This window comes from Malurus melanocephalus, unplaced genomic scaffold, assembly GCF_030028575.1.
Source record: "Malurus melanocephalus ecotype Western Australia unplaced genomic scaffold, MMel_1.1 scaffold_546, whole genome shotgun sequence".
Lineage (NCBI taxonomy): Eukaryota > Metazoa > Chordata > Aves > Passeriformes > Maluridae > Malurus > Malurus melanocephalus.
The window spans coordinates 95,187-111,372 of NW_026623778.1; the positions used below are offsets into that span (position 1 = coordinate 95,187).

The 16,186-nt window shown below is 39.8% G+C and overlaps 1 protein-coding gene across 1 annotated transcript in view; it reads right to left on the bottom strand.

Moving 5' to 3' along the window:
- The window catches only part of ACVR2A (activin A receptor type 2A), a 49,044-nt gene that overhangs the window by 16,541 nt on the left and 16,317 nt on the right, over nt 1–16,186 (bottom strand). Inside the window, exons 2-3 of the mRNA XM_057382010.1 lie at nt 1,877–2,084; nt 5–114 (exon numbers count right to left, since the gene is read on the bottom strand). Of these exons, the coding sequence (XP_057237993.1) occupies nt 5–114; nt 1,877–2,084 (318 nt within the window). The remainder of the gene's footprint in view (nt 1–4; nt 115–1,876; nt 2,085–16,186) is intronic.

Genomic DNA, 16,186 nt, shown 5'->3' on the forward strand with positions numbered 1-16,186 from the left:
TTACGCTGCGTGACCTCCATCTCCGGGAAGTAGAAGAAGCGCTCGTTGCACATGTTGCCCTCACAGCAACAGAAAAACACTTCAGGGCTGTCCTTCTTCTCTATGCAATCATTCCTACAAGAGAGGAGAGTTAAATGTTTAATCATCTGGAGTTGTTTTTTTTTTTTTGTTCAAGAAAAAACGACATGCTCATCTTTCAAATTTCCAAAGTGAGCGTCATTAAAATCGCCCACGATAACACGCTGCCAAAATAACAGCTAAACCTAATGAAGCAAATTAAAATCTTGATGGTTTATATTGCAATGAAATTTTATTAAAACAGAAACACGTTTTTGCTGTTTTTAAGATGAAGTTAAAGAAAACTGCCAGCAGGACACTGAGGAACAGCTCACAATCTAGATTTAAACAGGACAAACAAGTGCTCAAACAGGGCCAGAGATAAAATTTTAAAATTCTCTTTCTGACTTATTATTTTTGTAGAAAGAAATGATAAAATTTCTACAATCCCCCCTGCCTACATTATGCTCAGGGACAGGTTTTATTTCACTCCATGAATTAACTGAAAGAAATGCTTTTTTATTAATATTCTATTAACAAATAAGCTGGAGCTATTCCCATCAGGAAACAAAAAGCACCGACCAGGAGCCAGCCTGACAGCAGAATTGGAAAATCCTGAAGAAATACTAAAGGATTTTAAACACAGCTGAACACTGTCAAGGAAGTTTTGGGCTCATCTTCAAAACTTGGGGTTATTTCCCAGCACCAGCTCTTGCTGTTGCCCTGTGACTTCCAGAGAACATTTTCTCTTTGATGTCCTTAATCTGCTGCTGTTTGGAGCCATCCCCACGGAACTCCCGGCGCAGTGAAACCTCCCCACGCTCCAGAGATAAGATTTGGGCTGTTTTGCACAAACACAGCACTGTGTGTTATTAGCACCACTTACTTAATGAGGACTTAATTTCCAACTCTTTCCTTACCATCCTTCCTGCATTTGCTTTCTTCTTCCTTTTCTTTGTACAAGGGAGAACTTAATCTCACAATTTTAGGATTTTTTTAGATTGTGGACTGAGCTTTAAATTGTCATTAAAGCAAAAAAACATCTTGGAGTGGGATTGAGAGATTTTGGAGAAAGGACCAAAGGCTTTCTTCTAACAATTCCACTTTTAAGAAACACAAWGGAAAACTTTTCTAAAATATTGCCAAAATAATTTCTAAATACTTTAAAACATCTACTGTGGATTTATTTCTTAATTTTCTGCCTTTGCAAACAATAAATATTTCTGGGCCAATAAAACCCAGCAGAATATTTAAAAAACTGCAACACCATTGCTTAAGAGAGTCATGACCTTTATTCAGTCAGCATCTAACAAACCCCAAGTCCTGCTGTTACTGCTCGTGGGTACTTTCTAGACCATCTGTTATCAACAAAATAACTGGGAATTTAGAATATTCTTAGAGCTGCCATTGAGCTTTTTAATAAAAAGCCAAAATACTTCCATGATTTGGTAAACTGCAGACACAAAGTGGTTTTTCCACTACAAAGACTTTGGAAAAATCAACAAGAGAATTTTGCAATAATTATATTTGYGTTGTTTGGCAATAACAAGGCACTACAGAATCTATTATTAATGGGCTGAAGAAGAATAAATGAAATACCTGGGTTATTTTAAGAAGGTAAAATGCTATCCTGCAAACAAGACAAAGTACTCACATGAAGTCTGGTCCCTAAACACAAGTGARCATCTAAAAATAAAATAATTATTCCCAGACTCATTTGTATTGAGCAATGGCTGCAGAGGGGATGCTGTAGAAATTATGGAGAGRCCAAAGAGTTTACAGTGACAAATAAATTTCAAAAATTCCTACGAAAACTCACCTGTCATAACAATTGATGTCATCCAGCCAGCAGCCTTGCTTCACGATTTCAATTGATCCAGAAATATTCTTCCATGTAGCAAAGCAGTGTCGCCTTTTATCTTTATCACCATAGCAGGGCTCGATCCCACTGCGGTTTGTTTTATCCTTTTCCCAGTTAGCGTTGTAGTAAATGCACTCCTGCGTTTCTGATCTGCCCAGGATGGCACCTGAGAGGGATGGGAAGCACAATTCAATGGAATTCTGRAGGATCAGACATAGGAACAAACACAGGGTGTGTAAAAATATCATTTACTGCTTGTAACAATGTGCCCTCTCCCCCCTCTTTTTAATAAAGAGAGAAAACACGTAAAGTTCAGCAGCATTCCAAGTGTTGAAACATAAAACAAAGATCTTCTGTGAAGTCAAACAGCGACTTGCATAACTTAGCGAGATTTGAAGAAATGAAGAACAAGTCATGGCAATACTTCTCCATGAATAGCAATAGCAGAGAAAATTTAGAATGCTGAGCAGTGAAGATTTAATTAAAATATTTGCCAAACCAGGAGATTTAGCCAGGAAAATTCACCGAAAGGCATTTGTGCTTCTTATCTTGTTACCTGAGCTAAAAGAGCAGTGAGTTCATCTCAGAAACCGCACAAAAAGCCAAAAGGTGTTTGGGGGCAAGAGTGGCACAGAATTCCAGGATGGTGTGGGTTGGAGGGGACCTTAAAGACCATTTAGGAAACCATTCAGGAAATTCTGGGACTCCTGTGGAGGTAACAGTTAATGGGATATAAAGCACCAATCTGGTTCCTGCAAAGGTGAAGGGTTGTTAGGAAGCAAAAAAGTGTTAACACTATATGGGAAGGGAGTAAAAACTGCCTTTTATTTCTGTTTTTTCTCTTGTCAGACACTGCCAGTGTGTGCCATTAATCTTTGTGGAAACTCCACCATTTAACATACATTAAACTCATGGAGAAACAGAGAGGGAGACTGAGAAGCTGGAGAAGCAGGGGATGCCTGAGGAGCAGGGGAAGAAGGGTCAGAAGAATGCCCTGTAATATATTTTATATATTTATATATCAATATTTTCAAGACTGTTACACCACACTGAAGACCAAACTGGAAGAGAAAAGGTCTCCCACAGCAGTTTTGTTTGTATTTATTCGTATCCCCTCCTTTACCCACATTTATCCCATATAAACGTGACCCAGCAGCCATTCCCACACACCCCCGAGGAGAATGAGGATTTTTCCCTGGGAGAGCAGCACAGGAGGCCGGAGCTGAGCATCCTGAGCATCCCCCAAAGTGGTGCCTGTGACGCATTCCCAAAATAGGCCGGGGCTGCTGCTTTGGGCCGGAGCCCGGCGGATCAATGGGAGAGGGGCAGGAGGCAGCTGGGAGCGCGGYGAGATGCAGCCTGGTACCCATTATATTCCTTGTGCTGCCACGGCCTGACCTTTACAACTCTCAGCTATGGCAAGAAACAGATGAGGCAACAGATTGAACAATTTGGTTCTGTCAGTGCAATAAAGCAGAAGTCCTGGATTTCTCTCACACGTGCCATTGCTTTGCTCCCGCTGCCAAGCCRAGCTTTGAAGGACCACAGACAAGCTGCATTTTGTAAAATTCAGGAACCACGGTACAACTAACTTTGCATAAATTTTCTCTTATTTCTGTCTTATTTACAAAGTCAGGTTCTCTTATTTGTTACTTTTTTTATCCATTAATGTTCTAATCAGTGACTGGCAGCATTCACTGTGGTTTAATGACCTTGGATCTGGCTGGAGTTTCTCACCTGAACAGGCACTGCAATGGGTCTGGCCAGACTAACCAGGCTTGGACAGACCAGGACAGCCCTGGATGAATCTTTCCAAGCAGAAAAGCAGGAACATGGTGGAAACAAGGCAAGAGGAGAAGGGGAACCACACAAAGAAGGCAGCCCTGAGCCCATCTGCTCACAACCAGCTCTGCCACCCCCTCCACAGGGAYGGAGCTCCCAGGGGAGAAGAGCAGCTGGCATTCACAACAAAGTGAATTTATCAGGCAGAGCAGGGCTCTAATGAAACTCCTGTACCCATTCCAAGTGCACATGGAATTGCCTGGTCCTSAGAAACCAATCTCTGAATCTAAAAAAGCAAAATGTTGCTGCTGAAAGAAGCCATGAGGCAAACTCCAGCAGCGTCCTATGGATGGAATGTGAGGTCTGAAAGCTTGGGAGAAAAACACATTGGAAAAGCAAAGCACACAATGGAGTTTAGTTTGGGCACAKTAAGCCAGATCCCATTGATATCTGTGCATTCCCACTGCAGCTCTGGTGCTGCTCTATCCCTCACACTTGTGCCCATCCATGACAGCTGCTCTGAGGGAACAAAACCAACATTTGAACTTCTGAACCACTGCTAATACAGGAAACAGCGGAACTGGGAGCAGWGCAGGGAGCAATTCCATTAGAGAGCACATGTGCAGCCTGGGAAASCTCACCTCAGCAGCCATTTGTCAATCAGAAAGACTGGGAATGACTGGAAAAATCTACCAGATTTTTAATTAAAAAGGGGCCAACAATGACATCTCTGCACAACTCCTAAAGACTAACATGGCTTTAATTCAAAATGGGAGCACTGGGAAAAGGGGCTGGATGAAATATGAATTGCCTCTTACAGGTATCACTACATTACATCCCCAGKGGGGAAAGAAAAAAATACAGAAACTCCTGGGAGTTCAACATCCAACTTTATCCACTAAACCTAGAAGGGAGCAGCACAACCYCACGGGTCTGCAATGCAGGAACAGTTTCCTGATACTTCATCTGAGATGTGATAATGATCATCTCCCTCATTTTCCAGGGAAGACTTCAACACTTCCCACGTCCTAGCCTCATTCCCAAATCCTGCTTTTGCAGCGTGATTAGTTGGTGACACCATGTAAAGACACACGGGTCAAAGGGAACTGAATCTGTGATCTCTCACTGGTTTAGGAAATGTAACAACATTTTCAAGCTGAAGTCATGAAAACTGATGAAAAGATTAGTTTGATGGTGCCAAGGACTTTTTTTTGCTATTCCCTAGAAAAGTTACAATGTATAAAAGAATTAAAGGGTGAAGTTCAGTCTTGCTGCCTGTAGTAGAAAGGTTACTTAAAYTGTATTATATTTGAGCAGAATTGGAACTCTTTCAGCACTGAAATACAAGGAATGGAGCAGTTTATTAGAATAAACCAGCAGAGCAGAGAGGCCTGAAGCACCACAGGGACTGAGGAACTTATAGATAGAATGACCCATTCACCAACATATCTGAATTGTAACACGCTGTTCTGAAGGAACAGAAAAGACCAGAAAATGCAGCATAAATAGAAATAACACCTTGGAAAAAAAACTTCAGTTGCTGCACAGGTACCTTTTTCAAGTACTTGCCCATATGTGTTATTCTATTTGTTTCCACAGTGATCTCAAACACTTTCTAGCCCTACAAATATATCTAAGAACAGACTACAAATATAGACTAAAAAGGCCCAGCTTTGATGTTTCCGCAAGCAGGAAGCAGGATTTTATCATTCTCTATTTTTTCTGATAACACCCAGGGGAACGTTTCTCAAAGGAAAAAGAAAGAAGTTATTTCCAACCTAATAAAGCAAACTGAGTTCCAAGAGAAAGGACCTGTTCTGTCCTCCTTTTACATGCCACGATGTCCCCAAACTTATTTTGTTGATTTTGAGACTAATATTAGTCCTATTATCACTGTTCTCAATGCTCCCAGGTCAAACAAGGACTGTACTTCAGATGAGCTGAGCCAAAGTACATTCATTAAAACCAAWCACAGCAGCAATTAACTCAGGCAATGCAAGAACTGGAAAAAAAGATAAACAAGGCAATGAAAAAACAAATCACCTGCACTGCTGCCACACCGCCCTGAGAAATTTCAACTTTTAAAGACTAATTTGATGCTTCAGAAAGCTGATTTCTTTTTCTAAAATAATGTTTAAAAATAAATGAGTTTGCAGCTTGAACAGGGGTAAACTTGGTAAGCTTTAGTGTAAAGTTTTGTACAGCAAGAGCTGCATTTTTCTCTAGAATTATAGCGAGGGGAACAACAGGAAATCTGTATTTGCTCAGATATCTCACCATATACTTGGAAAATATTTCAATTTTTTTTGCAGTTCACACTTTTTCAAAATGGAAAATTTGTAGGGATGAGCCTGCCATGAAAGTATGAAATTCTGTAGCTGAGATAACACTTCTGAAAAAGAAGGAGAGAAGAATCCAGTGCTGGAAAATTGAAGGACTACAGTAGAGTAGAAACTATGGAGGATGCTGGTATCTAAAAACACTGAATAGAACTGAGAGTGAAGGGTGGGAAGGAGAGAAGAATAATATCTGTATTGTTAAAAAAATTCCTTGCAACCTCTGGTTTGCTTGGTGGACAGTAACAAAAAAAACCCTCATTTTTTTTACTCTGAGTCTTCTGGACTTATAGTATGGAAAATAATTTTAGAGTCAGCTGCTCTAACCACTCGATGATGTTATTTTACATATATAGATATATCTTGGTTTTATTTGCATGGTCCCCTTGCTCAAGGAAAAAAAAAGCTGGAATTACTTTTGCAATGTATTCCCTCAGTCTCTTCCAGCAGTTTGTCCACTGTCAGAAGAAATTAATAATGTTGTAGCAGGATTTTGTAGGGAACTTCCATTTTCTGCCTTGTATTTCCAAATATCTTATTTAAGCCTGGATTTAAGGAAGTGGGAAAACCCCAGATTTCTGATGGCCAAGTTTTCCAAAATCCTTCCAGAGCAAAACACGTGGCAGAAAACGGAGAAAAAGGGTCAGTGGCCATCTCTGCTGTTCAGATAAAAATTAAAGTGCCACTAAGAGCTGGTTACCCCGAGATAAAGACTGTCATCCTGTGGGAATCTCCAGAGACTCGGAGTGAAGTGTTATTTTTCACACTCCCTGACTTCAAGGGAACACAGTAAAACACAGGCTGATGTTTTCAAGTTCAAACATGCCACTGCTGTCACTGCGAGGTGTGAGCAGCACACAGCACAAACACCTCTCAGCCACTGCCTAATGATTTTTGTAGGGGAAAAAAAAGCTTGAAAGATCCTATAAATTGGTTTGGTTGGAGGCACAGCCTTGGGGTTGCCCTTGCCTCGTGTGCTGGTGGTTTTTAGTCATTGCTGGTCAAATATCCCCTCCCTGGCATGCTTATAAAATGGTTACAATATTCCACAATTAGAAACACAGGGCTCCAAACCRAAAAGTTTAAATCCTACAAGATTCAGGTGCTGGAAAAAAATAGAAAATGGCCAAAGAGACACTAATGCTAGAAATACAGTTTCCAATTTGGATTATCCTCTTCTCCCTAGTATAAACCCCCAAACACAAAGAATAAYTATGAGAAACCTCAATTAATTTTCTGACATTAAAACTTGCAAACTGGGTTCTGCTTCACCCTGATTATCCAGGAGGTATCACCAACTCCTGGCTCTGGATAAAGCTCAGGGAAGATGACCAGGAAGGAGCCAGGGATTCTCTCCCATTGCAAATGGGAGTGACACAATTTCCACACAGAGTTTTGGAATGTTGTTATTAAAGTAAAAAAGAGGCCCTTCAGCATTAGAGGCACCAATTAAGCACCTAAATAAACCACCTAAGGACACCCAGGCTGGATCAGGAATTMTGAATCGTTCTCAGGGATGACTCTCATGCTGGTGGTGGCAACCAGCAGCATTTCTATTTTGGGATCTGCCAGGGAGTTYCCCAGGAATGATCTCAGGTACCTGTCAGAGCTGTTCCTCTGATCTGAGAAGCCCAAACCCAGTAGAATCCTGCAGTGCTGCAGCTCATCAGAAATGGGAAACTCCTCTCAGTACTCCCAGCCGTGAATCCCAATGGATTTTGGATCAAAGTGATCCTTTTTGGGGTTGGTTTTTGTGGAGGTTCTTCTCTGAGTTAAACTTGGTAAGAACTTCCCAACTGTGAGCTATGAAACATTTAGAATTTTTTTCAATGGAGGTTTGAAATTCCTGCAGCCTTGTGGAGATGGGAAATTTGAACATATTAATCACTTCATTAAAAACATTGCAAAAGTTTCATTTTAGCTGTCAATTTTAGCTGTCTGCAAATTCCTTCTCTGGTTAGGCTGGAAGAGAGTACCAGGAAATGACATTTTCTCCAACCCTCCTCCTGCACTGTTTGTTCCACACACCTTCCAGGATCCTGYTCAATACAGTGTCAATATTTCACCTGGATTTATAAAGAGACATAAGGAGTCTCCTCTTCACAGAGACTCCCTTTTGACCCCTCAAAAACATGCACAGAAGATTTAATKCAGCCTAATCACAAGAAATTATTCTACCTTTTGCCTCCCAAATCAGTCAAGCACAATGCAAATGGAACAGTTTGACTGCAAAGCAAACAGAACCACACACCAAGTCAAACAAAAACACAGTCAAGACATCTATGAGGCAGGCATCCAACTCCACATTTGATGTTTCCTCCACATGATAGATCCAACCCCCACTTCTTTTTCTGTCTTACAGGACCTTATATAACTATTTAAAAGACAACAGGACCAGTGTGATTCTGCCTTCAACTCAGCTCTCCAGCAAATCTCTCTGTGGGCGTTGTGTCCCACTCGGTGCTATTGCAAGCAAAAACACCACCCAGTTATCCTACATGTGCTGATCAAGCTTCTTATTTACATTCAAATTCTTTAGCCATCGCTATACTTCTCTTTTTTTTTTCCTGTGGTTACAACTAAAACCCCAGCCTAAACATACCTACAACCAGTTTTCTTTTTTTTTTTTTAGAAGGTTTTTTATAGTATTTTAATGTAATCTTTTCCTTCGAGCTGGCCCAGCACAGTTCCCAAGTGCTGAGCCTAAAGGGCACATCCAGACAAGCTCCAGCTGCCCATGTCCAGATGGCAGCTAAACAGGGGGAAAGACAGGTCCCACATTTGTGTAAACACACACAGGGATTACCTGGGACCTGCAGGCAAACAGGATAACACAGAGGGGAAAAAGCAGGACCCAGCACTGGAAAACTCAAACCGTTCAATGTTCCTTGTTCACGGAGCTGGAAACCTTCCTGACCCTTCCCTCCTTCAATTCTCCATCTGATTCATGGAGAATCATCACACTAAGCTTCACTGATCTTGATTCCACACAGCCCATGATGGTTTTGTATTTTCATTTTCATTTCCCCATCTCATCTCACCCAAGCTCATTATGCTCACACAGGCTGGCCAGAACTCCAGTCAGGACTTCAGCCATTCCCAAGATTTCTCCGGTATGGACACAGGTTTTGCTGTCAGGAAATTCTCCTTCAGAAGCATYTTGGAGTCAGCTGCATCTCTACCAGATGACATTGGCAGCTCGTGGTGTGTGCTCTGATGCAAGAGCCCAGTTTGAAATGCATTTTGGAGCTGTAACGCAATCAAAGATCTGACTGAGCTGTGCAGCCTCAAACAGCTGAACTGGCACAAACCAGTGGAAGTAATTCCTTCCTTCAGCCACTAAACTTAAATAAATGTCAGGCTGCWGCATTACACATCTGAGTAAATACCTATCAGCATAAAAATGCTAATATGTTTGTGACTGTTGAACTCTCTTCCTAAAGCAAAACATCTCCATAACCTCAAACTTCGCTGTTTAATTCCATTTCTACTGCCCGGTCCTGTTGAGATCAAATTCTAAACCTAGTCTACATTGAAAGAATTTAAAAATTTGTGTCTTCATGCTCTGRAATCAGTGTTGATTATATTTCAAAATCCAGCAAAACTGCCTCTTTAACTCCAGCTAAAGTGCATGTCACTTGAAATGGATTTTCTGTTTGTCCCCTCTCAGGCTGCTGCCTCATTTTGCTCCCYGTGCCAGACTGTAATCTCAAGATTAGGTTAAAAATCCCATTTCTAGAGCTTGAAASAACCGTGTTTACAGACAAACCCATGTTGACATGGCCAGCACATCCTCTCCAAGTCAACTCTGCCAGAGCCCAGCTCCAAAGACAACACCAGGGCTCAGCTGCAGCCCAGCCCTGCCAACCACAGCTCATCCTCAAGAACAGATCCCAGGACCTTGGAGGGAGGGAAGAGAAGAGGACAAAGATTTTTTTTTTGTCTCAAGTTTCTTATTCTGGATTGTTTTCTAGAGATCCCCAAAATCCAGAGTCCAACTACCTTATAGAGTCTTCATTAGGTAGAAGTTTTCACTCATAATTTAAATATTCTGATCATTTTTAACCCACATCATCACCTTTCCATGCTCCAAAGCCAGTCCAAGTAAGCTTTCTGTCAGGAAGTGCGAACTGACAGATTTTACTAAAAATCACTATTATGACTGTTTTTACAGAGAATAAATTTGGATATAAGTGACTGACAAACTATAAAAAACACCATTTATTTAAAATTCAGAAGAAGCAAGTAGCAAAGGAACAACAAAGCAACTTCTTCATGTACCTCAATTCAAAACTGTTTTTCTCTTCCATTTGTCCTGATCTTTATGGATTCTCATGAAGCAGATCTTGCTATCCACTTACCCCTTTTTAAAAAATATTATTAGTAATTGTATCCAGAAAAGCAAGATTGACAAGCAAAAGAAGAAATTGGAAAAAAGAAGCATTTCAAGATCAAAAGGAGGTTATTGAAGTCAGCATAATACATACTAAAACTTAACTCTTTCTGTACTTCTTATCAGAGCTTTAAGAACAACTGACTGGAAAGSGGAACAATTTAAAATTCCAATTTTAAAACTCTTTTCAGAGCATAACTCTGCAGTAGGCACTTTAGGAAAATGCTACACATTGGTCACCCAACAAATTATTGTCATTAAAATATTAAATGAAGCAACTCCTGCAACAGCTTCTTTAAACAAATCAGCTCTAACATGAGAATTAAATMAACACAAAAGTAATCCAGGACACTGGATTTTATTTCCCTTAGCTGCCTACAAGCACTTACAAATAGTTTATTTTTCCATGTTTGGTGTTTTCCTTAAGGAAACACCTGATTAGAAAGAATTGGAGTTCAATTTTAGCAATCTGTAAAGGATCTCCCTGTTCCTTAAAACAAAAATTTGAAGGACTTAAAAATATATATATATAATCCACCAACATCAAGTAATTCAGGAAAAAAATCCAGCTAAGAAAAAAAAAGATCAAAATAGTCTTATTTCTGGTACTGCACCATCTCATTTAACAGTAMCAAAATACCTTTTAGAAACTGCTGGAATTATCTCTAAGTACGAAAAAAATRAAGACATGTTTTAAAGGTTTTAAGCATATAAACATTTAAAAATTAATAAATCAAATTAAATCTCATTTAGGAACAATGTATAAAGGCTCAGGGAAATGCAGGTCAGCAGGACCATCATTGTTTGTTAGGAAAAGTATCCAAAACAACACCAAAAACCTGCTACTGGGTATTGGTTTTAGCAAATCACATTTGATCACAAACGACTGAATTTTGGAAAAACACCCCCTGATTCTACAGCCCACACCTGACACAGCACAATGATCCCAAACTATTTCAGTTTCTAGGTTGCAATCAGTGAAAAAACTGCCTTCAAGTGTTCAACTGAGCCGGTTTTGCTTCATTTCACTTGGCAAGAAAGCCTTAAAAACCCATTTGTTACAAAAATGTTGTACCAAAACTGCAGTGCTAACTTTTCAATGTGCTAATTTGGAATATTAAGATAATTTAGTAGGRTTTTGTACAGAACTGATTCTCAGGAGGCCCTACACAGATCCCAAACACACCAGTATCTATATTTAGAACAGCAACTCCAGTTCAACCAGTCCATCAATCCTSTACTGGGTGATGCTTTTAAAACAGGGGCAATCCAGATTTGCTGGCTGAGACTTGCATTAAAATATTTTCTTTTAATTCATTTTCTCCCTGATGCTGCATCAACATTCAGGCAAGATTACAGATCTCCAGAATGATAACCGTGTTGTAATATTAAAAATATTAATTTTTGCAGAACGAAAGAAAAATAAATTTTAAAAAAACCACACATCACTGCCAAGTCACAACAAAACCAGAACAGCTTTAGCATTGTGTAAAGATCAGGGAAAAAATTATTAAGTAATGATAAAATACAGAGCAATGCACAACTCACTGCCTCCTTTAATGGATTTCCAAGTGGTTTTTGACAGCTAAATATTATTTAACTTATTGTCTGGTTACTTCTCCATCGTTTTGTGTATTGGATGAGCTCTTGGAGCCCTGTTCCCAAACCTGGATTTAAGACACCACTGTGGTCTACAAGCTACAAATATTTCCTACACTGTAACAAACAGAYTGGAATAAAGCACCCAGTGGAGGCAACAACAAAATTGAAATAGAAAACAAACTCCATCCACCTTAATATTAATGGAACTACCCAAAATGTTTTACTGAMCGACCAACAAATTGTTTTGGTACTAAAAGGTTTACCTTCACTTCAAACTTCCTCATAAAATACATCAAGKGCTCAAATCAGCCCTAAACAACCTTTGACTGATAAATACGGAAATAAACAGCAAATCTGAATATTTCAGATGTTGGAGAAACCACTTCAGTTGTACTTGGTGCACACAAATGAGGAGCTGATCATCTCCCTAAACAGACACAGATTTAATACCTAAATGGAGTTTTGAGAAACTCACATCCTTCAGCTCTTCTGCTGAATYTAAAATGGTACCCTGATAAAATGTRCTTTATTTGGGTATTTTGCTGCMTTTGACTCTTTTCCAGAGCCTGAAGCAATCCAGCTCAATCCCCTGGAGCTGGGAGGGTGGAAATCAGGAAGAAMAATCTTGCTGGAGCAGAATGCAAGGGATATTACCAGATCACCAATATCAGAGCTGACAACACCAATACAGATGAGAGCAGCACAGGATCAAAGCATCCTCCASCTTCCCTCAGATCTGAATCCAACAGCGGGGGAAAAACCCACTCAGTGCTCACCTGGCTCACTCCCTGGAGTTTAACATTGGGAATAACGTTATCCCCATCTGAAATAACCCTAATGACTCGTTTAAGTCTTTTTCAGATACAAAATACCCGTTTTTGCCACTTGCTGAATGTATCCAAGTGTGTAATTTTGCCAGCATTTAAAGATGATACTGAGTGTCTTTCTCTACAAACAAATACAGATACAAAAAACCAGTTAAGAGACTTTCTGGCACTCAAGAAAGGAAGATGATAAATGTAATACAACCAGTTTTAATCAAGATCAAAGCTGTAGGAGAATGCAGACAGACAGTCTAGACTGCTTTACTTTGAAAGCCTAAGCATATAAAGCAACATCTGCAAAGAACATTAATCACATTTAGTCCACAATCTTATCACCTCCCAAGCAAGCAGAAACAACTTTTACTTAAAAGTCATATGCTTCTATGTGACAGGAATTTTTAATTATCTTTAAATTAGATATTTATCACTGATTACAAAGCTGTTCTGTTCACTTTGAAATAAGCTGATGTAATTTGAAATACACTTGCAGAGTTCCCTGGACAAAGAATGGAATAAARTATTGGTAAGGAAGCCTGGTGAACAGCAACAACGATTTTAGACTGCTGGTATAAAGTGGGAATTCTCTAAATATCAAATTAAGTTCTGATTTGCTCCTCTGCATTTCAGACCATAACTCAGCAGGCAGCAATAAAGTGCAAGATTTTCTGCAGAGTTTTCTTTAGCTTTGGGAAATGACTTGAGAATATAAATAATCAGCTTCCTTTCAATTTTCTTTCTATAAAAAAATTCTCTTGCTCCTACATTTTAAAGGGGAATTAAAAATTGGAGATGGTGCCTATCTACATATAGATACTTAATACATATCTTTTGACACAAAAGCAATCTATTCCTTGTTTACCTTGGTTTATTTTGCTTATGTTCTGGTCCATTACCATTTACCATTTTGCACCCTCACTAGCAATCACTTCATTTATTTTATTAAAAGCATCTTGCATTAAAGTTCTCCCTTCTGCCAAGGTTTTCATACAATCTGCCCTTCAACAAGAGGCTGGCAGAGACAAACCCACAAAAAAATCCATCGTCTTACAACCCTGAGGCAACAGCTGTGAAAATTTACGACATTATAAACCCACAGAGGCAAAGAATGAAACCGGGAATTTCTGCACTTCTCCAGCAGCCCCACATCCCACAGGAGAGGYCGGGAAATGCAGCAGCAAATCCAAAATTTATGAGTTTTATTCAAAAATCTCGGTGTTAAATTCCTCAGTTCAGAACAGACAGAGCGTGCAGCCTCCCCTGCWTCAGGATTCACTGAAAATACAGATTTTTAGTATTTCTACCGATACCTTTCAGTTGGAAATCCTCTCTTTTTGGAGGCACTGCCGGCCATCCCGCTGCTCCTGGCTCCACATGGACTGAGATTTCTCAGTCTCTCCATAAATTTACAGACAAAAAGATGRTTCCTGAACGGCTTTTYYCCGAATCCTTCCCAATTTGCCAACWGTGCTGTTCCAACTTTCAGCRGCAGAACAGAGATTTTCCAGCAGCAATGTCCCAATAACTCATCCCACACTGAAACAGTGGGGATTTCATTGAATTGCTGTGGAAAAGCACCTGGTTTATTCTTCCTGCACTGGCAGCATCCTCCTCCTAAGCTCTGCAGCATTCCTGGAGTGCTGGAGTTCATCTGCCTGAGCTATTTAAAGAATTTCCTATCTTTAGGCCTACTGACAACATTTTTTTTAAATTTTTTAATGTAACTTTAACCTCCCACCAAAAGCAGTTTAACAAAGGGAGATTCTGCACACCTTTTGAGACTCCTACACCTGTGGAAATTGGAGTGCTTGGAGAAATATCCTCACATACTATGATTTAAGTTCATTTCTTGGTGTTATTTTGTAATTTAACAGGGCTCCTCACAGTGCCACACCAAGGCAGTCAATTTTCTGACCAATTGCTTAATTTGCTTATCTGATCTATTCCACCATGATTCCTTAAGTTCAAACAAATTACAGCTACTTACGTAGAGCAGGAAATTTTACATTGCTGTAGGACAATGCAGATATTTTCTCAGAGCTTGGCTATTTCTCTTCAAAATCATGGCATCGGTTTGGGCTGTGAAATTTTAATGAGGTAAATTTGACAGAATAACTAGGACTGGACAGCTGCTTTGAAAATAGCAAATAAAATTAAGTTTCAATCCTAACTCCAGCTACATGAACTTCAATTTTTATTATCTCATCTCATGGAAGGAATAATGTGGCCCAGGAGAAATAACACCGTTGCTATGTAAAGACAAGGCAGGTTCTGACAGTTCTCACTGAACTTCCAGTGGAAACCAGAATCCCAAAGTCCATGGATGAATCAGGGATGTACGTGACAAGAGAAAACAACACCATAAACAAAAGCTTTAAGGGTGGAAGCACTGCACTTGCTACTACAAGATAATTTGTCTGCTAAATTTAGACCACAATTAAGAAAATGATATCTAGTGACCTGAAATCTGGAAGGCACTCTAGGATACGGTTTTGACCTTCTTGTTCTTATTCAAGAACACATTTAAAGGCAGAACATGAATGCTGTWACTCCATTAAAAGCCTCTTGACACTTTGACAAAGTAACATCCTTAAATTTGATGATTAAAACTCTGAGTTCTATGGCAATAAAAGRCTCAAGAGGGTTCCCTAAACATGTTTTCCACACGTACTCCCCGTGCCCAGAGGCAATGGGGTAAATCTCTCCTGCCTCTCAAAGATAAAAGGACAAAGATGACTGTGGATATACTGCATTAGTTTGTTTGGGAGGGACCTGCCAGACAGGTGATTTGCTAACACGTCCCCAAAAACACTCCTAGGAAATTACCAGAACATCAGTAGAAGAGGAAAATGACAATTTTTCAGCTGTGCTGCACAAAAGATCACAAAAAAAGACATTTAAGTTACAATTCTGCCCATTAATGSCACTCTCTGATAAGCACAAATGCTCCATAACTTCCCAGTAATACCTTAAGCTGTGACAGAAGTGAAGTGGCTGCTTACAACAATGCAGGATTCCCTAGAAATAGCATTCCACCCACKGCACGTGGAGGCAGCTGAGTAAGAGGCAAAGAAGGATCTCAGCATGGAATGTACCACGGGTTAGTATTTAGTAATTGTGATGAGTTTGGGATTTCACAGCRTTCTGGAAAATCAGACCAGCCTGGAGTACCCTGTGTTAACCAAGGCTTCGAGCGAGCAGCTATTCAATGAGTTCTGTTGCCAGAACACAGTAAATAGAAGCAGAAACTCTTCAGGTCAGGGTGAAGGAACTGGAAATTCAGAATTTTAATCTCCAAGTTATCAATGCCTGAGTCTTAATACCACGGGGAAAA